At 39.3% G+C, this 23,588-nt stretch overlaps 2 protein-coding genes across 7 annotated transcripts in view; one reads left to right on the top strand and one right to left on the bottom strand.

The window, feature by feature from the left end:
- Positions 1–20,253, bottom strand: part of LOC142979241 (uncharacterized) — a 51,434-nt gene extending 31,181 nt beyond the window's left edge. For 5 of the 6 annotated variants that reach the window (XR_012959820.1, XM_076124061.1, XM_076124064.1 and 2 more), the window contains exon 1: positions 17,629–20,253. Coding sequence is in view for 4 of the 6 variants with exons in the window: in XM_076124061.1 (XP_075980176.1) it covers positions 17,639–20,191 (2,553 nt within the window). In the remaining 2 variants the exon portion in view is untranslated. The remainder of the gene's footprint in view (positions 1–17,628) is intronic. The other variant, XM_076124067.1, reaches the window with a different exon arrangement.
- On the top strand, positions 2,345–11,951 carry LOC142979294 (sialin-like). Its single transcript, XM_076124138.1, has 11 exons — positions 2,345–2,558; positions 3,906–4,126; positions 4,774–4,867; positions 5,433–5,581; positions 5,952–6,099; positions 6,632–6,798; positions 6,980–7,129; positions 7,629–7,761; positions 8,606–8,761; positions 8,895–8,983; positions 9,425–11,951. The coding sequence occupies exons 1-11, from the start codon at positions 2,525–2,527 to the stop codon at positions 9,704–9,706; spliced, it is 1,623 nt and encodes a 540-aa protein (XP_075980253.1). The 5' UTR covers positions 2,345–2,524; the 3' UTR covers positions 9,707–11,951.
- Positions 20,254–23,588: the final 3,335 nt, after the last annotated feature.

Below are 23,588 nucleotides of genomic sequence, written 5' to 3'. Positions count from 1 at the left end.
ATGTTATTAAAATACGAAACTTAGTTATTAGACAGGTAAACGGTAGGTTTCAAAAATAGGTGTTCTAACTAAACGCAGTTGATATTTCCACAATCTATTAATTACCACTCGATATATTTGAGTTGTCGCGTGCCAAAGCAGGTTTAAGTCTAACTTCACTCTTACAATATTCTCTAGATTAGATAAATCTTAATAATAATGACGACCACAGACATTTTAGGACCTATGTATTTGTAGATCACAACTTTCCACAGAGGAATCGAATCTACTACACAAGGAGCGGTGGAAGCGGTATATCGACTACATGACCCACTGCGCTATCTACATTAATTAACGTATTGAGTACAACTTGACAAATCAAGTCAAAAAAACGAAGTAGAACGGTGCTAAGCGTTACCAATGCATATTTGCATATGTGCAAGTTTCTTTGAGAACGCTGTTGCATAATTAAGTAGGTAATAATATCGAAACACTTAGCTTACTAGAACACTTTCATTATAATAATTAAGTATTTTGATTGAAACTATTTCTGTCTCACTGCTGAGCAAGAGTCTCTTCCCAGATTGAGGGAGGTGTTAGGCCTTGAGTCAACCACGCTGTCCAGGTGCGTGTTGGGGCCTTTGCATATCTTTAAGATTTGTTCTTAAGAACTCTCAGATGTAAGGTAAAGTAAGGTTGCATCACAATGTTTTCCGTCATCTTTAGAACAAAAGTGTAATTATTCCTGGAACACACATAACTTATAAAAGTCAGAAGTGTGTGTTGCCTCGGGATCACGAACCCTCGACTATTTGCGTCGGAGGTGTGTAGAACCCGCACTTCGCCAGCGTGGTGGACTCTAGGCCTAACCCATCTCTCAATCGAAAGGAGACCCTTGCCCAGCAGTGATACAGTAATGGGCTAAAAGAAATCATTCATGCCGATGTTCTCTACTAAGTTGTCGGTCTATAATAGACTAATCGGCACAAATTTCTTATCGTTATTTCCTTTTCCAATTCACCTACATCTTGTTAGGTATCGTGAAAGTGAGTCGACAAACTAGACTACTAGTCTGTACCTAGTACCTACATATTCTACGTCGGTATTGTAGGAAAGCTTGTAATTGCTGCGAAGGGAAAGTACCGTCATAGAGCCATGAGCTAAGGTACTAAGGCCTGTAATTCTAGTATGGAAAGCTGTGGAAGTATATCGTTATAATATCTCGTGATCATTTTATTAGCTGAACATGAGTTAGCAATTTTACTTAAGTGTTCAAAGGCTCTCCGTTCTGAAACATGGTTCATCTTTTATAAATGCGAATGTTTGTATGTTTCGTTGTGTTCAAACTTTTCTTAATTCATCTCCTTGTTTTTGGGCACTGGTCGATATTTTAATTAAAAACGTCGTAAATCTGACAAAATTATTATAAATAAATCTGTGTGATTTTAAGATTAGGCAGCTTTATCGAACATGCCATTGTCAGGTGCATAAGCGTGCAGGTCATTGAGGTTCTTAACCCTAGAAAGATAACCATATTTTGACTGCCACAAAAGATAACCATGCGCTTTAGAGGCGTACGATATATTAATATATTTTTTTTAATGAACTAACTTAACTACAACTAACTAAAAAGCTAACTAAAAAGGACAGGTAGATACGCGCGCTCATTAGAAAGAGACAGCAATTTGCCTCTGAGGCGTAGGTTATCTTTCTAGGGTTAATTCCGAGTTTTGTATTTATAAGCTTACTACTAAGTTGTTAGACTATACCAAATAAATATTTGATGATATTTAATCGCCAATTAAGACAAGGTAAATTGTGTGTGTTAATTGGTAAAAAAAAACATAAGTTTTCATTAAAGAAAGTATTTAAAGGTTTCTTATTGTTGACAAACGTTTAGTTACTTACTTACATAAGGCATATTTGTGATAACACCATTGCACCAAATTAGAGAGTTTAAATACATACTTGGGTACATTGTTTACTCAACTGTGCACTATTTTAAGCCGACATATTTTTGATAGCCACAAGTTTATATTAAGTATATATATTTCGTAATAAGGCCACGGTGTCGTTTGAGCTTTTAAAGGCGATTACGTGATTTAACGTGTGTCTGAAATTTTCGAATTATACATAGATACATACATAAAACCACGCCTTGTTCTCATAAGGGTAATCAAAGACCAAAGAATGTCACTTGGTTAAGAGCCTTACAAACTTCCCTTGCTTCATTCATATCTATACATCGTGTCATAAAGGTCCACCGGTTACGATTTATACCTATCGGCAATTAAATTGCCTGCATCTGTAGTCTGTATGTATGCCTAAGCCGGGTATAACAGGCAATTATAGTAATAACTAGTTTAGTATACTTCGGGCAATGCGCAATGCAATGTCACTAGGAACAATAGGTACAAAGCTAAACCCGAGATAAATAATAACTGACCATGTTTACACTGTGTACTTCTGCTGTACTTAACATGACTAATTGTTATGTTATTACTTTTATAAATTATTATTATTTGTGAGGAAATTTTCATCAACCATGGACGTGCCTGTGAAGGAAGCTGCGTTTTTACGTAAGTCAAAGTTTTTTGTTTTAAAGTCAAAACGGAAGTCAAAATAACTAGAAAAAGTGGTATAATTTGTAACTACAAGTGGTAGACGGTTCGAACCCAAGGCGACACTGACTTTTCAAAGTTACGTGTGTATTAGAAATAGTTATTAATTGTCTAAACGGTTAAGGAAAACATCGTGATGCAACCTTTTGTGACTGAGAGTTCTTAAGAACGGTTCTTGGAGGTATGCAAAGAAAAAAAATATCCTCATTACGAGTCCGTTGTCTAGCGTTTTTGTTTGATAAAGTGATAGAAACTGTATGGAAATAACTGTCAAAATGCCATCTTATCAAGAATTGGTGAATCCTGGGTTGTTTGTAAAATACTAATAACATCTCCTATCTAGATAGCTAACATCATGAGCAACATGATTTGTTTCAAAACCGGGCTCTATTGCTGAGACTTCTCTGTCTGTCACCATGTATCTATCTCATGAACCGTGATAGTTAAGTGGTTGCAATTTTCACAAATGATGTATTTCTGTTGCCGCGATGACAACAAATATAATAAAACTGAATAAAATTAACATTAAAGGAGGTAACAAAATACAATGAAGTTTTTATAAATAATGGTACTTGCGCTTGGCCGGGTTTTTTCTCTATTTAATCAGACAGTAATTATTAAACGGATTTTCCTAAACCAGGATAAATAACAGATCATTGTACAAGATAGGAGATCAATGAATAAGTATATTCATTTAGATTTTTCCTGTTGTCCTGTTTTAGTTGTTTACTTCAAATTGCATTACGCAAATAGTCATGTATGCAGGACAAATAGTAAACAAAACCACGTAATTAGACAAATATAGAGTCTTGTATTGTTTGTACAAGAATGAATTGTACGTATACGTATATACAACTCAAAATGCGAAGCTTCTACTTTTATTAATGTGACTATTTTACAGAGGAGTACCCTTTTCGCCCGCAGCTTTGCCCGCGTGGAATTACATCCCCTTCGGGGCGGAATTTCCAAAAATCCTCTATAAGTGCTTCTCAACATTTCCTAAGGAATCTTAATATCAAATTTTATCTTTCTACGCTCAGCAGTTTCGGCTGTGCATTGTTAACCAATCAGTCAGTCAGTCACCCAGTAACGGAAGAGTTTTACACATATGTAACAATATTGATTGACTGATTGATAGCCAGTTGCATTCACCCGTCTGTAAACGACGACGGTCATCTCATAGATGGGTGACCTCTTAATGATATTTGAACTTAGCGTTGCCGTGCTTCAGAGGGCACGTTGAAAGACGGTAGACGGAATAAAGTAGACAGTTTCAAAATGAATAATAAGTAATTTCAATTTCAGGCTACTTTCCCACGCGATACATTGTTGCCGTTCTTGGTTCCATGGGTATGTTGATCGTGTATGGATTATCCGGCAACATGTCCCTGAGTGGAGCCAGTGCGAAAGTCATGTTCAATCACACTGCCATCAGAATAGCAAGTGGAGGCATAGACAAAGCTGCGCCCTCCATATTATACAATGATTTTACGTGTCCCGACACTCCCAAGATTATAAACGTTAATGTAAGTAGTATCTGATTCATAACTTTTTATTTCTACTCATCACAGTAAATCTATACTAATATTATAAAGCTGAAGAGTTTGTTTGTTTGTTTGTTTGAACGCGCTAATCTCAGGAACTACGGGTCCGATTTGAAAAATTCTTTCAGTGTTAGATAGTCCATTTATCGAGGAAGGCTATAGGCTATATATCACCACGCTACGACCAAAAGGAGCAGAGTAGCAATGAAAAAATCTTGACCCATTCTCTCTTATGTGACGCAAGCGAAGTTGCACGGGTCAGCTAGTCATTAATATAACATGGCTATAAATATTTGCATTTAAAAGAGCAAACCGTGAGTATTCTGCCGTTTCTTCTCACGAGCAACAGCTTTTCCGAAACGGTGGTAGATAAAAAATACTATGATGATTTTAAATACTTGAAAGTTTATAAGTGCAAAAGTTTGTAATGATTGATGGATTTATATGTATAGTTTTAGTTAAAATCATTCTTTCACGAAACTTCTAATAAGTAAACAGAATTTAATAAAATTTAAAACAGATAGTTTATAATAACCTTTGCTAACATAATATAAGTAACACATTTTACCACGGGTAATCACGGGACCTGCGGGCAAAAGTACGAAACTTGTAATATTTACTTATTTTAGGTTGCAGATGGCCCCTTGGCGTTTACAACTGAACACAATGCAAGATTCTTGCAACAAGGATTTTATTATGGATACCAAGGCTTCATATTAATGGGTAAAAAAACTTTATTTGGAACTAAAATTATTGTGGGTCTATGCTGTCATTTTCAAAGATCTTTGACAGTCAGAATCTTGAAAGTTTGTAAATCAGTCTTACCGAGGGGTACAGTGTTGTTATATCCCAGGTAACCGGGTTGTGGAAGCCCGATTGACAGTCGTTCCATGTTAAATACTGTTATTTTAGCTGCATCTGGTAAGATGGACTCCAACATAATCGAAAAAGAGCAATCGCCCCTTATTAGAAACGTGAATTCAACATAAGCAACGCTCTCTTCCATGCTTTGAATCCCATATGGTAGTTCAACCCTTTTGCTCTTTTTCCTTCACTTCGCTTTATCCTGGACCTCGTCTTTGGAAAACTAACACTCACTCATGTCTTTTTGCACTACAATTTCCCATCTTGTTTTGGGCTGTCTTCTGGATCTACAACCAGGGAGGGAAAGCTTTAGTGCCTTGTTTCCGACGTAGTATCGCCTCCTCTAGACAGGGTCATACCACCTCAGCATACTCTCTTGTCGGCAATGTCGCACACATAAGCGACTGTATTTTTATTGGTACAGGTGCTCAGAAAGCGGAACTGCGGTCAGCGAAATGGGTAATGTTAATAGGCGTGGTGACCTGTATAGTGAGTACACTGCTCACACCTGCGTTTGCCTCGGCAGGGGCGTTTGGACTCGGATGTATTCGTATTGGGCTAGGAGCTGGTACGGTAAGACTCACTTATAAACTTATATAATGAAAAATAAATTTTACTCATTAATGTCCCACTCGGCTTGAGAGTCCCGTAATGAGAGAGGCCAACGTGAACACAAATCGCCACGTCCCCGCGCTCGCGACCGCCACCGCGCCCGCGAGTTCCAACGTGAACAAGCACTTAGGCCTTGAGCCCAACACGCTGCCAATTGGGGTTTGATTTAAACTTAATACGCTTTAAGTATAAACACCAAAGTTTTAGAAGAAAATATTATAAAATTTATATATAATTTGTTCAAGTATGAGCACAAGTATACTCTCTACTCCTTCACTCTCATAGCCTAGTGAGAGATCTTGCTGTTATTTATTTATTGATAACTACACAGGCGCTATCATACCCGGCGATGCACGTGCTCGTGGCTCGATGGGCGCCTCCCACCGAGCGAGGAGTCATGGAGGCTATCGTCTCCACCAGCAAGTCTTTAGGCCCAGCTTTATACGGCGCTATGGCGACCACTATATCTGCTAGTCTAGGTAATTACATTAAAACATAAAATCACGGCTTTTTCCCTTAGGGATAGAATTTTGATAAGTCTTTGCTATGTAAATAGCGTTGTGTATACAAAAAGATGTAGCCTCCATTTCACCACTTTTAAATAAGTATCGGTTAATCTGATAGACCGACAACATCAGCATTTATACTACGCTTACTCGTAAAAGTGAACTTTTCAGTTAGCATTTAAAGTGAAAAACTTGATAATGCCAGTAAGCCTATCAGACGGGCAGCAGCTATTTCTGTTACGCTAACTCGTAAAAGAACTTTACAGTAGAATCGTTGAAAGTGAAAATCTTAATAACTCTTGTAATGAAAAGTACATTTAGTTAGTGTTGTATAAGAAATTTAACGTTTAGCTATTTCTACACGTTCTTTTATGTAGTATATTAGAGTATTTTCCAAAAATTCGATTGTTTCAGTTTACAAAAACAATATTTTAATTCAATTTATTCCTAATCTAAACTGTAAAACAAGAAATAGAGAAAACTTGATAATTTCCATGTACCGCAGGTTGGACGGCAGTGTTTTACATCAGCGGTGCTCTGTCAATAGTCTGGTGTGGTTTCTGGGTCATGATGGTGGACGACTCGCCGCAACGACAGCGTCTTATCACATTGGATGAAAGGAACTTGATTGTCTCTTCTCTGGGAGATGTTATTGGCGACCAAACACGTGATGTAACTAAGTATTAATAAAGCGCTAATAGCTAATTCCGGATTGAAAACTAGACGGATCTTGCTGACGATAGGGTGATTTGGAAGTTAAGGAGGGAGGCCCTTGCCCAGCAGTGAGACACTAAATCAGGCTAAGGAAAAAGCAGTTTCTATTAGAATGAAGTTAAAATAATATTGTTTTCAGAAACTCCCGGCTCCTTGGTGCGCTATACTCAGGTCGCGTGCTTTCCTAGTGCTGTGTTTCTGTCACAGCTGTTCCAACATCGGCGTCATCTCCTTGTTAGTAGTGCTGCCTCTGTATATGGCGAGCGTGATGAAGTACAATGTTACAGAGGTAAACTATCAATTAATTATAGTATAATAATTTGGCAAAAACAACCACTGAGTCCCAGTACTCCCAGTTGATAGAAAGCGACAACGCGAAAGGCCAAGTATGAGTTGGACTCTCATATTAAAGATTGGCATCAAATAGCTTTAAACAGAGATATGTAAGTAGGGAGGCCTTCGCCCTGCAGTGGGACAATTTGGGTTGATAATAATAAGAATAACTTTTAAAAAGCCATATAAGGCTCTTTAAAGAGCACGGTTCGTGACTGACAAAGGTAAACAAAATTTATATTCTCTGAAACTCAGTGACCCCCCAGAGGGATGCAGCCGACGGTAGCTTGCATGCTACAGTAACTTTTTTTTGTAAAAACACAGAAATATTAATAAAATCAAAAAAAAAAACTCCTGCAGGACTTTTTACCAAGATGTCGGACTATAATATATTAAACGTTTTTTAAACTATAGACGGTAGACACATAGTCCTTAGGCTGAACACTATGTTCCAGGATAACACAGTGTTGATATTATCAGCGCTGTTTCAAGGAGTCTTCGCTATCGGTCTCAGCATGGTACTGAATGTCTTGAGTACGAGGCACTACATCTCTATCGTGCAAATTAGGAAGATCAGTACTGCGTTTGGTAAGTAAAAGAAATGTACCTTTTATTTCTGTCAGGAAAATGCATTACTGCATGTACCGCCCCAGGGAGCATGGGCCTACCGACTAAAAACCGGACGGTGTTCCTTCCACGGTCACCATAACGTGGCCAGGATGCGGTACCTCCAATCGGATACTCCGCGTCCCAGCCGGTGGCGGCCCGCCTTGGACGCGGGCCCTACTTCGAGCGGGGGCGGGCATGAGGATTACCCCCCCCCCCCTCCTGACCTGACATTTCGAAGTTTTATGCTACTAACAACAGCACTTAATAATCGTGATAAAATCTTGCTTTCCTAAAAGTTCTTTAGTACAGTAGCGCAGTTCTCTACATTCGATACAGTCGAGTATCTAGCTGTTGACATTTATAATGTACTGCCAAAATAGTTCATACAGAGTCCGCTAGAAGAGCTTGTCTAATTTTCTTTGCAAAATTTCTTGATGGCGAGCTGGTTGTCGGTAGTCGATAATGGTAGAGAATCGAGCTACAGTTCTTGCAAGTATGCCAATTGTAGGTATGCCAATACCCCAACACGAAATAGGACTCAAGATCTAGCCCCTCCCTTATTCCGGGAGGTTACTTGCCCAGCAGTGACAGTAAGACACAGTAAGACAGTAATGGGTTATATTAGGTCGGGGAAAAAGTCTTTTCGCATTATAGTATGTATGAACTTGTAATAAAATCTTTTCTCTACACAAAAAAGCTCGATATTTGGGTACCTCACAAGCTCACTGAAAGAAACCTAATGAACCGTGTACTCTTTTGTGATTCTTGAAGCCAAAGAGAAAAGACTTTTTCCCCGACCTAATATTATTGATATGTGTTACAGCGTCAGCAGTGCCGGCTTTGTGCCTATGTGGCGTGCTCGTTCTGAGGTGCAACGTGACCGGCGCCACGGTGCTGTGGTCCATCGCCGTCGTGGCCACCGGCGGCACGCACTCGGGGATACTGGCCAATCATATCGACATCGCGCCTAACTATGCGGGTAAATAAAAATATTAATGCTTATGACAGTATATATGGAAAAGAAAAATTACCATGGTTGCATAGCAGTCGAGAAAGTACGACTTAAAAATATATTTTGAAATTATAAATTATAGTTATATATTTTTTTTCAGGTAATTTGACAGGGTACACAGATTTTATAGCCGGATTGTTTATCGGTTTGATGGCGATTCTCGCCGGTATATGGATGTTCACGGCAGGTGTAAGTACCAATATTTTAATTATGTAATTTCGTCCCACTGCTGAGCAGCAATCTTTTCTCAAAAGGACAGGATTTTTCTTCTTGTTGCCTGTTTTCTTCATAATATTGCCTGCCGGGGAGTTCAAACGCAATGCATAAAATAGTTCCTTCTCCCTCGCGGCACAGTCACGTCGATGTAACCTTCAGGTTTATTTTAGCCCGTAGGTTCAGTAGCTCGATTCTCTACCATCATTTACTACCTACAACCACCGAGCTGTCGAGAAATTTGGCACAAAAATCTGATCAGCGCCTCTAGCGGGCGTCGTAGAAACTCTCGATACTCGATCTTTCCGGTTAACGATATTCGATACTGGTAGAGAAATGCCAAAAAAATGGTAACCTTAAAAGAGTTGCAAGATCGTCCAGTATAAAAAACACTATTAATATGTTTCAAAATTTCAGCCATCATGGAAAATAGTATTCATAATAATGATCCTCATATACGTGATCGAATTAGTGGTGTTCAGTCTCTTCGCGACGAGTGAGGAACAGCCGTGGAACAGGCCGGCACACAAAGACGATGAAGAAGATGCACCACCAGACAATATTGAAATGACTCAACCTACCGTCAGTACACAAGCGGATATTACTAGTGAAGGAACGAGACCGTCCGAGGTTCAGCCGGAAAACCTTAATAACGTCCACTCAATTGAGCCGCCAGTAACTGAGCAAAGAAAAGCTTAGGAACAATTAAACTAGTACATGGTAGTTTGGAGGCATGGATTTAGGAGGCCTCCAAAAGTCTTCAAGGTTGTTAACTTGTTTCTGGGATTTTACTGCACTTTTGAGTTTTGGAGGCTCCCCAGAATCGAATAATATTATGACTTTTTTTTGTAAGGGTAGGCAGAGACCAAAGAACACAACTTGGTACGATCGTTACAAATCCTTGCCTCATTATTACTAAGATATAGATTTAAATACCTTTAGTTTTACAATTTATCTACACAAGTATAGTGCATATTCCATTTGAGATATCTACCTTTGTTAAAATGTGCTAGATACCAAAGTACTAAGTACCTGTTGTCACACAACAATTCCATGGAACTAATGGTATTGACCCTTCCGTCTGTCTTATTGGCTCCATGATATTTCTGCAACGGGACAACTGGCACCAAAATAGTATCACTTATCCCGCCACGGGATAACTGGGACAAAATAGTGCCAGTTGTCCCGTCACGGGACAACTCAACGGGACTAGTGGGATAGACCCCATACAAGCCCGTCAGTTACGCCGTTTTCTTTATCTTAATCTTATTTAAATACGTATTCAATGTGAGAGTCTTTAGATTAGAATATATGAAGTAACTATATTTAATGTCAAAGTTTAAACTTTAAGCCAAAGATATTGTACAAATTGAATCAATTTTAAAAGTCATATTGTTTTCACCTTTGTTTTAACATGGCTATTGTATTCCTGCTAATATACATGCATACAAAGTTTTAGAGCTTTTGATTCCTATTTGACAGGTGTGAGGGCGAGTATAACGATTGTTTGCCGTCAATTTTTTTATCGTTAAGTGATATATAGCCTATAGCCTTCCTCAATAAATGGGCTATCTAACACTGAAAGAATTTTTCAAATCGGACCAGTAGTACCTGAGATTAGTGCGTTCAAACAAACATACAAACTCTTCAGCTTTATAATATTAGTATAGGTTTTTATTTTCCAGCATTTAAATAACCCCAAATTTGACGACCTTTGACAGTACTTAACTTTAAAGGTACTTCTATCAAGAGAATCTTCTCTTTCTTTCTCCCTATAGCTTTCAATAATAAGTAAGAGCGAGACGCAAATATCCACCGCTGCGAAGTTTGATTCTTGCAGATACGACTTGGTCAAGGACCTTACAAACAGCGCAATCAGTTTACAATTAATTATGCACCTTGATAAATATTTTAATTAGCTTCAAACCTAATTTAACAATTGTCAAGGTGTTATGAAACTAATTTGTAAGTCTTACGTAAATATTGTTGCTGCTGATTGAAAACTAACTACTCTCGGAGCCCAAACCGAAGGAGAGATTTTTCTTTCTTTTTTGTCATTGAGTGGAAGAAGTTTTTTCTTGTGTGTGTGTATGTTTTTTAAAAACATTGAGATTTCCATTAATGTTCTATGTTACGATGTCTATATTATATGAAACATAGTTGTTTTTCCATCCCGATGCATGCACCTCTACTCTTACAGTTTCAACTACAACATTTTCTCTGCATGTTTATGTTTTCTTGACTTTTGTATCTAAAATCTATTAAACGACGTTACACCTGCGTTGTGATCTGGGCCTACAGCTTTTTTGATTGGCTTGTGTCTTATACCGGTCATGGACGCTCAAGTATATTTGTGTAAGTCTTTAAGGGATATAAGAGGTTGCGCTCTAGTTGTTGTAGGTAACTTGAAAGTTTCACAACTAGTCTAACCAATGGGTATTGTGGTATAACCCAGGTAATTGAGTTGTGGAAGTTTGATAGGCTCTATCGTCGCTCTATGTAAAACTCTGGTATCCAGCCGCATCCGGTGAGACTGGAAGCCGACTCCAACATAGTGGGAAGAAAGGCTGTAGTTGATTATGTTCCAGTTGTGTAATAAATTGAGGTATTAATAAGCGTTTGTTTCTAATCAATAAACAAAACAAAAAAAAACTAAAAATAGAAAACCACTTTCGTTACGTCAACTATTAGATTATCTAAAACGTCATTATGCGCTTCTCTCATTTAAATTGCGTAGTCGAAAGGCGTCCGTCATTAATCAACGTTTTAATTTGATATTATCGTGTTTTATGTTTATAAATGGTTGAAAATTGTGTATTAATCGTGTTATAATTTATTGCTTTAACTTGTCAAACTGCTTTTTAGATTGTTAGATATTCTAGAACATTCTTCAAGACTATCTGAATAACATTTTAGTATTGCACATTTTACGTGGATTTTATTATTTTCCATATATCCCAACCCTTTTAATTTTGTTGCTTAGTGCGACAGGTTTGAGATTACACCTAGGTACTTATATTTTTACTTATTTTTTGCGCGAATTTTGCTACTTAATCAATTAATCCTTTCTTTCAGTCCAATGTCGGTAATTGTATCTATAGTTAGTTGTCTAATGATATGTTAACACCAGTTTGGATGGCACGAAACTTAGCCACAATCATATGATTATAGAATAGATGCACCAAATTATGAATTACGAAAGGCTGTGAGCCTTATGCCTTTTACAGATAGATATCCATTGAAAAGTTACATTAAGGGTTGAGTATTTCAGTCCCCTTAACGCAAGCTAAGGCCTAAGAAATTTAACATTTCAATAGACTATGAGAAGGTATAGTAATAGTTACTCAACGAAATGAGAATTTCGATTCAGAAGGCATATTAATATTTATCCATTTGTTACGTTTATTTTTAAATGCCATCTTTATTTGGATTTAAAACCATGTCAAATGCACAAAAAGTTCTCGATCCGTGCATCCGATTCGGTAAACGACTCGATTATCGAATCATTATCGATGTTACGTAACCGTCGGTCGAGCGCGAAAAGTGTCAATTTACAAGAAAAACAAACATCTAGACCACTTCCTCTTACATTTAAGTACTTTATAACAAATCTTGATTGAATTGTAATTTGGATTTTGGAGCTATTTTCTCTTTTTTGATGAAAGTAAATATTATTACTGATCTTATCTTACTGATGATATTGAATGCAAACGTTTTGATGGTATGAAGTTTCGATGGTTGATTATTACACCAAATTTGGTACACAGAGAGTTCATAAGCTATATTAAGTCGTAGGATATATAATTTACACCTTGTACAATATTTATCAAACCGAATGAAGTAATTAACAGAAACTCTTTTTGTTAAAAACCGGCACTTCACAAGTCGGAAGGCAAAAATATAAATTATATTAACTATTAATTTAGTAATAAGGAAACAATAACATTTGTTGAAGGTTTACTTAAAAATTGCGTGGAAAAGTGCAGTGCAAACTTGATTGGGGTCAGTGTAGTAACTTTACACTGTAAGCAATTATAATTTATAATGCACCGCCTTCATCGCGCATGTGTTCTCAATTTTTTACACGTGTTATACTTATAAAACACTGAATAAATGAAGTTTTGTACCTTTTGTTTGCTAACAGTGCATTTTACTTACTTATCCATGAAATATTCGTGAAAAGTAGAACGTGTTTGTAAGACAAAATAATATTAAAAATAGAATCAGATTCACAATGTTTTACTGTTCCTCTCGTTTGTTTAGGTGACTAAGTAGATACTTAGATCAAGATCAACAGTATCTATGAACAAAGAAACGAAATGCTCTAAAAATGCTTTAATATATAAAATTCTCGCGTCACAGTTTTCGTTGCCATACTCCTCCGAAACGGCTTGACCGATTCTCATGAAATTTTGTGAGCATATTGACTAGGTCTGAGAATCGGCCAACATCTACTTTTCATACACCTAAGTGACACAATTTTTTTTATATATGGCAAAGCAACGTTTGCCGGGTCAGCTAATTTTCTTATAATTTTAACATCTGTCTCATGACAAAACGTGGGTGCAATATGACGTCACATGGAAGGTGTAAAGTGTGATGTAGTAACGCAAACACACCATGACATTACACCCATAATACGCAATACAAAAACCATAAAATACCACACACACGCAACATTGAAACAAGAAAGTCGTAAGATAGAATCACTGTACAATCACTTGAGCCCTTCTTTCCTTGAAAGAGAAAGGCACCTGCGTAAACTTCAATGGAAAAAAGGCACAAGTTGATATTAGCATAAAACTACTTACAATTTTCTTTTATTAAAGCACGTTTCTAAGTCGTTATCCTACCAATGAGTATGGATGTTTGTTACTCTTACATGCAAATACTACTGAACCGATTACGATGAAATTTGGTACCTATATAGCTGAAGACCCAGAATAACACAAAGGCTACTTTTTAGTCCGCGTGGAAGGGTTTCCACGCGGACGAAGTCGCGGGCGGCATCTAGTATATATGTTACTGTAAAAGCCCGAACGGTGGTAAATCCTAAGATTTTCCGGTATAACCTAAGATTTACCAACTCGCAATGGTAAAAGTCCGAACAATTCTTTTATTTCGAACTTTTACCTATATTCACTTGATGATGTCGAGATGTCGCCGGAGCCCCTCCTTCTGGGTGGTTAAAAAAAAATAACCACGAAGGCTACTTCTAACCTAACCTACCCATGTCGCTTCGCCCAAAACTCCTTCTTTATAAGTATGTCACAGTATATAATTATACCGTGAAATAGTTATAAACATAGTTATGAAGGAGGATTTTTTTATATATCGTAACATAGTTTTTAAACTCTGGCTTGTTCGGACTTTTACCATTGAGAGTTGGTAAATCTTAGGTTTTACCGGAAAATCTTAGGATTTGCCACAGTTCGGGCTTTTACAGTAACATATAAAAGACTAGACACAAAGTACAACCAGACCCGAAACAATTATTTGTGGATCGCACGAACAATTATTTGTGGATCGCACAAATAATTGTCGAAAATCGAACCCACGACCTCCCGACGCAATGGTGACCTAAACCACTGCGCCACGGAGGCAGTCTAATTCAAATTACTTCCGCACAATAGATTTGATTGATCTACATTAATTCTCTCTAAGTCGTAATAGGAAATAGTATTACTTAAAGATTTAGATCAACTTCCCTACTATAATGCAAATGATTTCCTCCAATCCTTTTTAGTGCGCCATGATGCTTGTGTAATAAGTGCGCGTTTAGTATGCACTCCTGCGCTTGTTGGCTGTTACGTGTGATGAAATATTGTGGGACGCACTGATAATATCACACAAACGCAATGTTTGAGCACCTGAGAACGTTACGATAAACAATTGGACTTAATTTTTAGTGTAATTGTTAAATTAATAACTGGTTTACTTTAGTTCAAGGCTTGAAACAAATCTATTCTGGCGACTATGGAACTATTTAGGTAATACATATTGAAGAATCTAGAATAATCACAGTAATCACACCAGGTTAAACCTTCTGAGATTTATTACTAAGGAAATAATAGCATAGAGAAATAGTGCAGCATTTACACGTTGCATGTCATCTAAGTATTAGATCTTAGGCGATAGTCCCTTCTAGGAAAATCCTAGTTACGTCAAAGCAAACAGTGGATTGGTAATCTCAAGGAAATCTGGATTGGAATCACCCAAACATGACCGAGGATGTGATGTTTCTGTATGTAAATGTGAGTACCTCTACGTAGACAGATCCGATGTTCGTTATTCTTTCGGAGGTAAAATAATAAATGGATACTGCAGGGCGTTTTCGTACCACTACCGACTTAGTAACTTTTTCAAATACATTTTAAAATATTTAACTCTCGATAGTCTATCGTATCGTATCGTATAATCTCGTAGAAAATCGACATCATAGGATAAACCTCGGAAGTTAGGACAGACGAAATACAACATGGCGCTTGAACTAAGAATAAACTACAAAATATTCCTGTGACTAAACTATTGCTTACATAGATCTAATTTTTTTGTATAGCCTTATAATGATACAAGAAATAGATAGTATCATGCCTTTCGCTTTTATTAACGTTGTATATTCTATCTATACTAATCTATACTAATATTATAAAGCTGAAGAGTTTGTTTGTTTGATTGTTTGAACGCGCTAATCTCAGGAACTACTGGTCTGATTTGAAAAATTCTTTGAGTGTTAGATAGTCCATTTATCGAGGAAGGCTATATATCATCACGCTGCGGCTAATAGGAGCAGAGTAGCAATAAAAAATGTTACAAAAACGGAAAATTTTTGACCCATTCTCTCTTATGTGACGCTAGCGAAATTGCGCGGGTCAGCTAGTCACAAATATGCACTGCAGGGTTTCTTTGTTACGGCAATTAATATGATATTTAGTATTGCTTGGATAGAAAACCCACGTACATACTCAACCTCGTGTCAAGTCCATTTCACAAATACTTTTTGACTTTATAATCATTTATGTAAATGACAAGTTAGATTATTCAATTTACAACCTTCTAAAGTAAATCGTAGGTGTTTAACAGTTGATCAAGATAAGAGGTGGACCGAGTGGGCTGAAAACTTGTTAAGTAGCCACCAGTCACTTTTTCGAATTACGGCCGCTATTTAATTATTAATATCTATCTGTAGTTAGCTTTTCTTCAATAGAATATGTCGAATTCTACTAAAGAAAAACAAGCTATCCATGGATTTGGATAAACATAAAGTAGTTTAGTAGTACACACAGTCGTCGACCTGTCGACATATTTCGGCGTCTTTTATCGCCTTTTTATTTCTAAGTCTAAGTTTCTGCCTTACAGGATCGTATATAACTGTCTTTGAAGAAAATTGGCGGCATTAAAGTCGTGGAAATGGTAATAACGGATAACGGTATCGATTGTTTGTATGGGAACTAGATATTTATTATATTAGTTCATACAGACAAACTGAAAATACGATATTTTGTATAAAAATTACACAATAGTACAAATTGGATATTTTTTTTAATAAGTATTTTTGTAACTATCGAGAAAAGGTTTGTTTGAGATCGATAAGATCTCAATTCCCAAGGGAAAGGAATCAACGGGATAAAATTGTACTATACCAGGACAAAGAGGGGTTAGTTCACTAGTAATTGATAAAAAAATTAATTACCTATATCAGTAATTTTACTGCAAAAATTAGCAACCCTGAATTTGTGTTAAGTAAACTAGCCTGCCAATGAACAAGCGTGTACTTGGAACCGAACAGGTTGCTCTATATGCATTCAAGGTTGACTTGCCGTATATCCGGCGTCGGTGTTACCTCACAAAGAAAAAGTTAATTAACCACGTAGGTTTTTTGTCTAGAAAATTGCAATGATTTTGTTACGTCTGGTAAAACCGAGCGAGTATAAAGTCTGTCCCTCTTATTCATAAACACAATTTCTTCACAATTTCTCTAACCTATTTTAGATTTTTTTATATATTTTAATGAATAAGAGGGTGTATGTTTACCTTATATTTGTACTCGACATGTGTCATGTTATTCTTAAGACTTATCCATGAGCAAAATGTGATGACAAATAAACTAGGTTGAGCCTGAAGTCTCTGACCTCTATTTTTTCGACAATTTCAACTAGCTGAATCAAATTTGAATTATAAACTCTACTCTGTGAATCATTAGGCTTTTCCTTAAAACCGCATGCAAGTATGTCGCAAACATACAGACAGTCATGACGGAAACTTAGTTTGATAAATATGTAGAGACTTTGTTATATTTCCCTATGTCATTATTGCAAGTACTTACCTAAGTACCACAGAAGAACAATGTTTTCCTTTTTTCTTTGGTTTTTCCCTTCATACAAATATGAGGATAAATCAATAAGTTAAACTTGTTCTACAGGTAATGTTCTAAATTATAAGAAAATAGTCTTACGTTTCCAGTTTGCTATTACTATTATAATAAAAAACTGGAATTAAAAGACTTTGTTCTAAATAAAAGCAAGTTATCAATTCAATTATTATTTCATAACTTTTAAACTCTCGCGTTGCATGTTTAATGTATAATAGAATACGGGAATTAACGCGAACACGCATTTTACCTTAAAATGCCTAACGTTTCGGCGCAGGTTGCACTCGCCGTGGTCCCAGGCAGACTGGAGCAGCGATGACAGGACTTCGTGTATATGAGGCGGACGAATGTCCATCCACCCTCATATTTTGATTTTTCCTACCGCCAACACACACTACACTAACCGTGTCCCTATTCTGTGAGCTAACCGATTGCGAAACATAGCGAGGTTTTGTAACAGTAATCACTGGATTCCACGTCGCGGATAATTTGAAGCCGTCTTCCCGATTGAAATTTGGATGTTTCTTGATTTCGATCGCTTCACGAACAATCCTCGAGTAGAAATGTCGTTCAGTGGAGAGGACTTGAGGGCGATGGAATTCAATCCAGTGATTAGTTCCTGCTTCGAGTAGATGTTCCGCAATGGCTGACTTGCTGATTTGACGGTTCTTAACAGCGGCGATATGTTCCTTGACCCTTTCAGCTATCGACCGCTTAGTCTGGCCTATGTAGGAACTACCGCAGCTGCAGTTGATCTTGTAGACACCTGGTGTTTGAAACGGTAGTACATCCTTCGGTGTGCCCACCATGCTGCTGACTTTTGCCCCCGGCGTGAATACTGTGCTGATGCTGTATTGTTTCAATACATTCCCTATCTTATCAGTCACTCCTCTGACGTAGGGCAAGTAGGCGGGCTGTCTGTTGACCTCCGGATGTTTACTCCGTTTCGTGATCCTGTTCCTTCGTCGACTTACGTGGTATCCGTTCATTCGTAGTACCTCCTGAACATGTTCCAGCTCCTTCCCAACATGTTCAGGGTCACAGAGGTCATGAGCTCTGTTCTTCAGTGACGTCATAACGGACTGCAAGTGACGGGGATGGTGATGTGATGTAGCGTGCAGGTATCTATCTGTGTGTGTCGGTTTCCGGTAAACACAGTGTGATAAGGATCCATCGGGTTTCGCGGCAACCCTCACATCTAGGAATGACAACGACCTGTCCGTCTCCATTTCGTAGGTGAACCTCATCTTAGGGTGAATGGAGTTTAGGTGTTCTAGATATTGATCTACTTCCTGTTGACCTCCTTGGATAATGCAGAAGATGTCGTCCACATATCTTTTCCAAAGCCGTATGGTTTTTGGTCCGAGTGCCAATGCTTTCTCCTCAAAGTGCTCCATCCAGAGATTAGCCAGTGCAGGGGCAACGGGGCTGCCCATTGCGACGCCATCAATCTGAAGGTAATGTTGGCCTTGGAAAAGGAAGTAGTTGCCGTCCAAACAGTTTTTAAGAAGATCAATATAGTTAAACGGCATCTCGTTGTCCTCTAGCTTGGTCTTTACCACGTCCAAACACTCCTTAATTGGAACATTGGTGAAGAGCGACTCGACGTCAAAACTCACCATGACATCGCCCGATTCCAATCTAAGGTCCTTAATAATCTGGACGAAGTGCCGCGAATCTTTCACAAAAGACGGTGTATTTCCCACAAGTGGCTGCAATACTGACGCAACGTACTTTGCAAGGTCGTAAGTAGGAGAGGCGATTTGACTCACGATAGGCCGCAGTGGTACGTTGGACTTGTGTATTTTGGGCAGGCCATATAATTTCGGTGGTTGGTGCGACTTCGGTTTATACAGTCTTTCGTACTCGTCTTCCGTGAAAAGGTCCTTGTTGTCCTGTATCAGCGTCCGTATTCGTCGTGTTACTCTAGTCGTAGGGTTATATGATACCGGTTTATATACCTTGTTATCACATAACAAATCCCGAACTTTCTGTTGGTAATCAGTTGTATTCATCACTACAGTGGCGTTTCCCTTGTCGGCCTTAAGCACTAATATATCCCGGTTATCCCGAATAAGTTTCAGTGCTTGACGCTCTTCTGCAGTGGTATTACTCGCTGGAACCTTCGATTTTCGTAATATAACCGCAACGTCCTGTCGCAGGGTATCGGCGTCGCCGGGCGGTATTTTATTACGAGCAATCGTTTCCTCGACGCTACTGATTACACTTTCGAACGGAATTCGCTTAGGCGTTAGTGCGAAGTTCATGCCTTTGGCCAAGATATTCATCGTAGGTTGGTCTAAACTCACATTTGAAAGGTTTACGACGGTTTTAGTCAGTGGATCGGGTACAGCCGGTGACGTATTTTTCTCGACATACCTTCGGTTGTACTCCTTCGAGAACTTACGCTCATGGGTTTCACTACACAACTCGAAGGTCCGAGAAGCCTGAAGATACGTTACCCGATCACACAAGTCGTAATCTTCGCGTGATAAACTAACACTACACTTCACATGTAACACGTATAACTCGCTATGAATACGGTTAAGCTCACTGTGTTTGTTCCGTATTAATTGTCTCAGAAGCCGTTCACTCGCGTTATTTAGAATATTACGGGAATGCGCAATGTCACTACGCGGTTTGATACGTACACACGTAGGTAATAAGTTCCAATCGCGACACTTAGTTAAAAATATCAACGATGTTTCCACTCGCGCACGTTTCCGACGTAAATATTCTAGGTCACGTATTTGTTTTGCAATGTCCGACCCGTAGCGGTTTGCAATCATAACTTTTAAACTCTCGCGTTGCATGTTTAATGTATAATAGAATACGGGAATTAACGCGAACACGCATTTTACCTTAAAATGCCTAACGTTTCGGCGCAGGTTGCACTCGCCGTGGTCCCAGGCAGACTGGAGCAGCGATGACAGGACTTCGTGTATATGAGGCGGACGAATGTCCATCCACCCTCATATTTTGATTTTTCCTACCGCCAACACACACTACACTAACCGTGTCCCTATTCTGTGAGCTAACCGATTGCGAAACATAGCGAGGTTTTGTAACAGTAATCACTGGATTCCACGTCGCGGATAATTTGAAGCCGTCTTCCCGATTGAAATTTGGATGTTTCTTGATTTCGATCGCTTCACGAACAATCCTCGAGTAGAAATGTCGTTCAGTGGAGAGGACTTGAGGGCGATGGAATTCAATCCAGTGATTAGTTCCTGCTTCGAGTAGATGTTCCGCAATGGCTGACTTGCTGATTTGACGGTTCTTAACAGCGGCGATATGTTCCTTGACCCTTTCAGCTATCGACCGCTTAGTCTGGCCTATGTAGGAACTACCGCAGCTGCAGTTGATCTTGTAGACACCTGGTGTTTGAAACGGTAGTACATCCTTCGGTGTGCCCACCATGCTGCTGACTTTTGCCCCCGGCGTGAATACTGTGCTGATGCTGTATTGTTTCAATACATTCCCTATCTTATCAGTCACTCCTCTGACGTAGGGCAAGTAGGCGGGCTGTCTGTTGACCTCCGGATGTTTACTCCGTTTCGTGATCCTGTTCCTTCGTCGACTTACGTGGTATCCGTTCATTCGTAGTACCTCCTGAACATGTTCCAGCTCCTTCCCAACATGTTCAGGGTCACAGAGGTCATGAGCTCTGTTCTTCAGTGACGTCATAACGGACTGCAAGTGACGGGGATGGTGATGTGATGTAGCGTGCAGGTATCTATCTGTGTGTGTCGGTTTCCGGTAAACACAGTGTGATAAGGATCCATCGGGTTTCGCGGCAACCCTCACATCTAGGAATGACAACGACCTGTCCGTCTCCATTTCGTAGGTGAACCTCATCTTAGGGTGAATGGAGTTTAGGTGTTCTAGATATTGATCTACTTCCTGTTGACCTCCTTGGATAATGCAGAAGATGTCGTCCACATATCTTTTCCAAAGCCGTATGGTTTTTGGTCCGAGTGCCAATGCTTTCTCCTCAAAGTGCTCCATCCAGAGATTAGCCAGTGCAGGGGCAACGGGGCTGCCCATTGCGACGCCATCAATCTGAAGGTAATGTTGGCCTTGGAAAAGGAAGTAGTTGCCGTCCAAACAGTTTTTAAGAAGATCAATATAGTTAAACGGCATCTCGTTGTCCTCTAGCTTGGTCTTTACCACGTCCAAACACTCCTTAATTGGAACATTGGTGAAGAGCGACTCGACGTCAAAACTCACCATGACATCGCCCGATTCCAATCTAAGGTCCTTAATAATCTGGACGAAGTGCCGCGAATCTTTCACAAAAGACGGTGTATTTCCCACAAGTGGCTGCAATACTGACGCAACGTACTTTGCAAGGTCGTAAGTAGGAGAGGCGATTTGACTCACGATAGGCCGCAGTGGTACGTTGGACTTGTGTATTTTGGGCAGGCCATATAATTTCGGTGGTTGGTGCGACTTCGGTTTATACAGTCTTTCGTACTCGTCTTCCGTGAAAAGGTCCTTGTTGTCCTGTATCAGCGTCCGTATTCGTCGTGTTACTCTAGTCGTAGGGTTATATGATACCGGTTTATATACCTTGTTATCACATAACAAATCCCGAACTTTCTGTTGGTAATCAGTTGTATTCATCACTACAGTGGCGTTTCCCTTGTCGGCCTTAAGCACTAATATATCCCGGTTATCCCGAATAAGTTTCAGTGCTTGACGCTCTTCTGCAGTGGTATTACTCGCTGGAACCTTCGATTTTCGTAATATAACCGCAACGTCCTGTCGCAGGGTATCGGCGTCGCCGGGCGGTATTTTATTACGAGCAATCGTTTCCTCGACGCTACTGATTACACTTTCGAACGGAATTCGCTTAGGCGTTAGTGCGAAGTTCATGCCTTTGGCCAAGATATTCATCGTAGGTTGGTCTAAACTCACATTTGAAAGGTTTACGACGGTTTTAGTCAGTGGATCGGGTACAGCCGGTGACGTATTTTTCTCGACATACCTTCGGTTGTACTCCTTCGAGAACTTACGCTCATGGGTTTCACTACACAACTCGAAGGTCCGAGAAGCCTGAAGATACGTTACCCGATCACACAAGTCGTAATCTTCGCGTGATAAACTAACACTACACTTCACATGTAACACGTATAACTCGCTATGAATACGGTTAAGCTCACTGTGTTTGTTCCGTATTAATTGTCTCAGAAGCCGTTCACTCGCGTTATTTAGAATATTACGGGAATGCGCAATGTCACTACGCGGTTTGATACGTACACACGTAGGTAATAAGTTCCAATCGCGTCACTTAGTTAAAAATATCAACGATGTTTCCACTCGCGCACGTTTCCGACGTAAATATTCTAGGTCACGTATTTGTTTTGCAATGTCCGACCCGTAGCGGTTTGCAATCATAACTTTTAAACTCTCGCGTTGCATGTTTAATGTATAATAGAATACGGGAATTAACGCGAACACGCATTTTACCTTAAAATGCCTAACGTTTCGGCGCAGGTTGCACTCGCCGTGGTCCCAGGCAGACTGGAGCAGCGATGACAGGACTTCGTGTATATGAGGCGGACGAATGTCCATCCACCCTCATATTTTGATTTTTCCTACCGCCAACACACACTACACTAACCGTGTCCCTATTCTGTGAGCTAACCGATTGCGAAACATAGCGAGGTTTTGTAACAGTAATCACTGGATTCCACGTCGCGGATAATTTGAAGCCGTCTTCCCGATTGAAATTTGGATGTTTCTTGATTTCGATCGCTTCACGAACAATCCTCGAGTAGAAATGTCGTTCAGTGGAGAGGACTTGAGGGCGATGGAATTCAATCCAGTGATTAGTTCCTGCTTCGAGTAGATGTTCCGCAATGGCTGACTTGCTGATTTGACGGTTCTTAACAGCGGCGATATGTTCCTTGACCCTTTCAGCTATCGACCGCTTAGTCTGGCCTATGTAGGAACTACCGCAGCTGCAGTTGATCTTGTAGACACCTGGTGTTTGAAACGGTAGTACATCCTTCGGTGTGCCCACCATGCTGCTGACTTTTGCCCCCGGCGTGAATACTGTGCTGATGCTGTATTGTTTCAATACATTCCCTATCTTATCAGTCACTCCTCTGACGTAGGGCAAGTAGGCGGGCTGTCTGTTGACCTCCGGATGTTTACTCCGTTTCGTGATCCTGTTCCTTCGTCGACTTACGTGGTATCCGTTCA

The sequence above is a fragment of the Anticarsia gemmatalis genome, chromosome 16 (genome assembly GCF_050436995.1).
Source record: "Anticarsia gemmatalis isolate Benzon Research Colony breed Stoneville strain chromosome 16, ilAntGemm2 primary, whole genome shotgun sequence".
Lineage (NCBI taxonomy): Eukaryota > Metazoa > Arthropoda > Insecta > Lepidoptera > Erebidae > Anticarsia > Anticarsia gemmatalis.
This window is presented reverse-complemented; position numbering and strand designations above follow the sequence as displayed.

Excerpts from the sequence above, each read along its gene's own strand:
- LOC142979294 (XM_076124138.1), top strand. The coding sequence starts at position 2,525 with ATGGACGTGCCTGTGAAGGAAGCTGCGTTTTTAC. Across the intron at positions 2,559-3,905 it reads GAAGGAAGCTGCGTTTTTAC|GCTACTTTCCCACGCGATAC; the intron begins GTAAGTCAAAGT and ends TTTCAATTTCAG. Across the intron at positions 4,868-5,432 it reads CCAAGGCTTCATATTAATGG|GTGCTCAGAAAGCGGAACTG; the intron begins GTAAAAAAACTT and ends TTATTGGTACAG.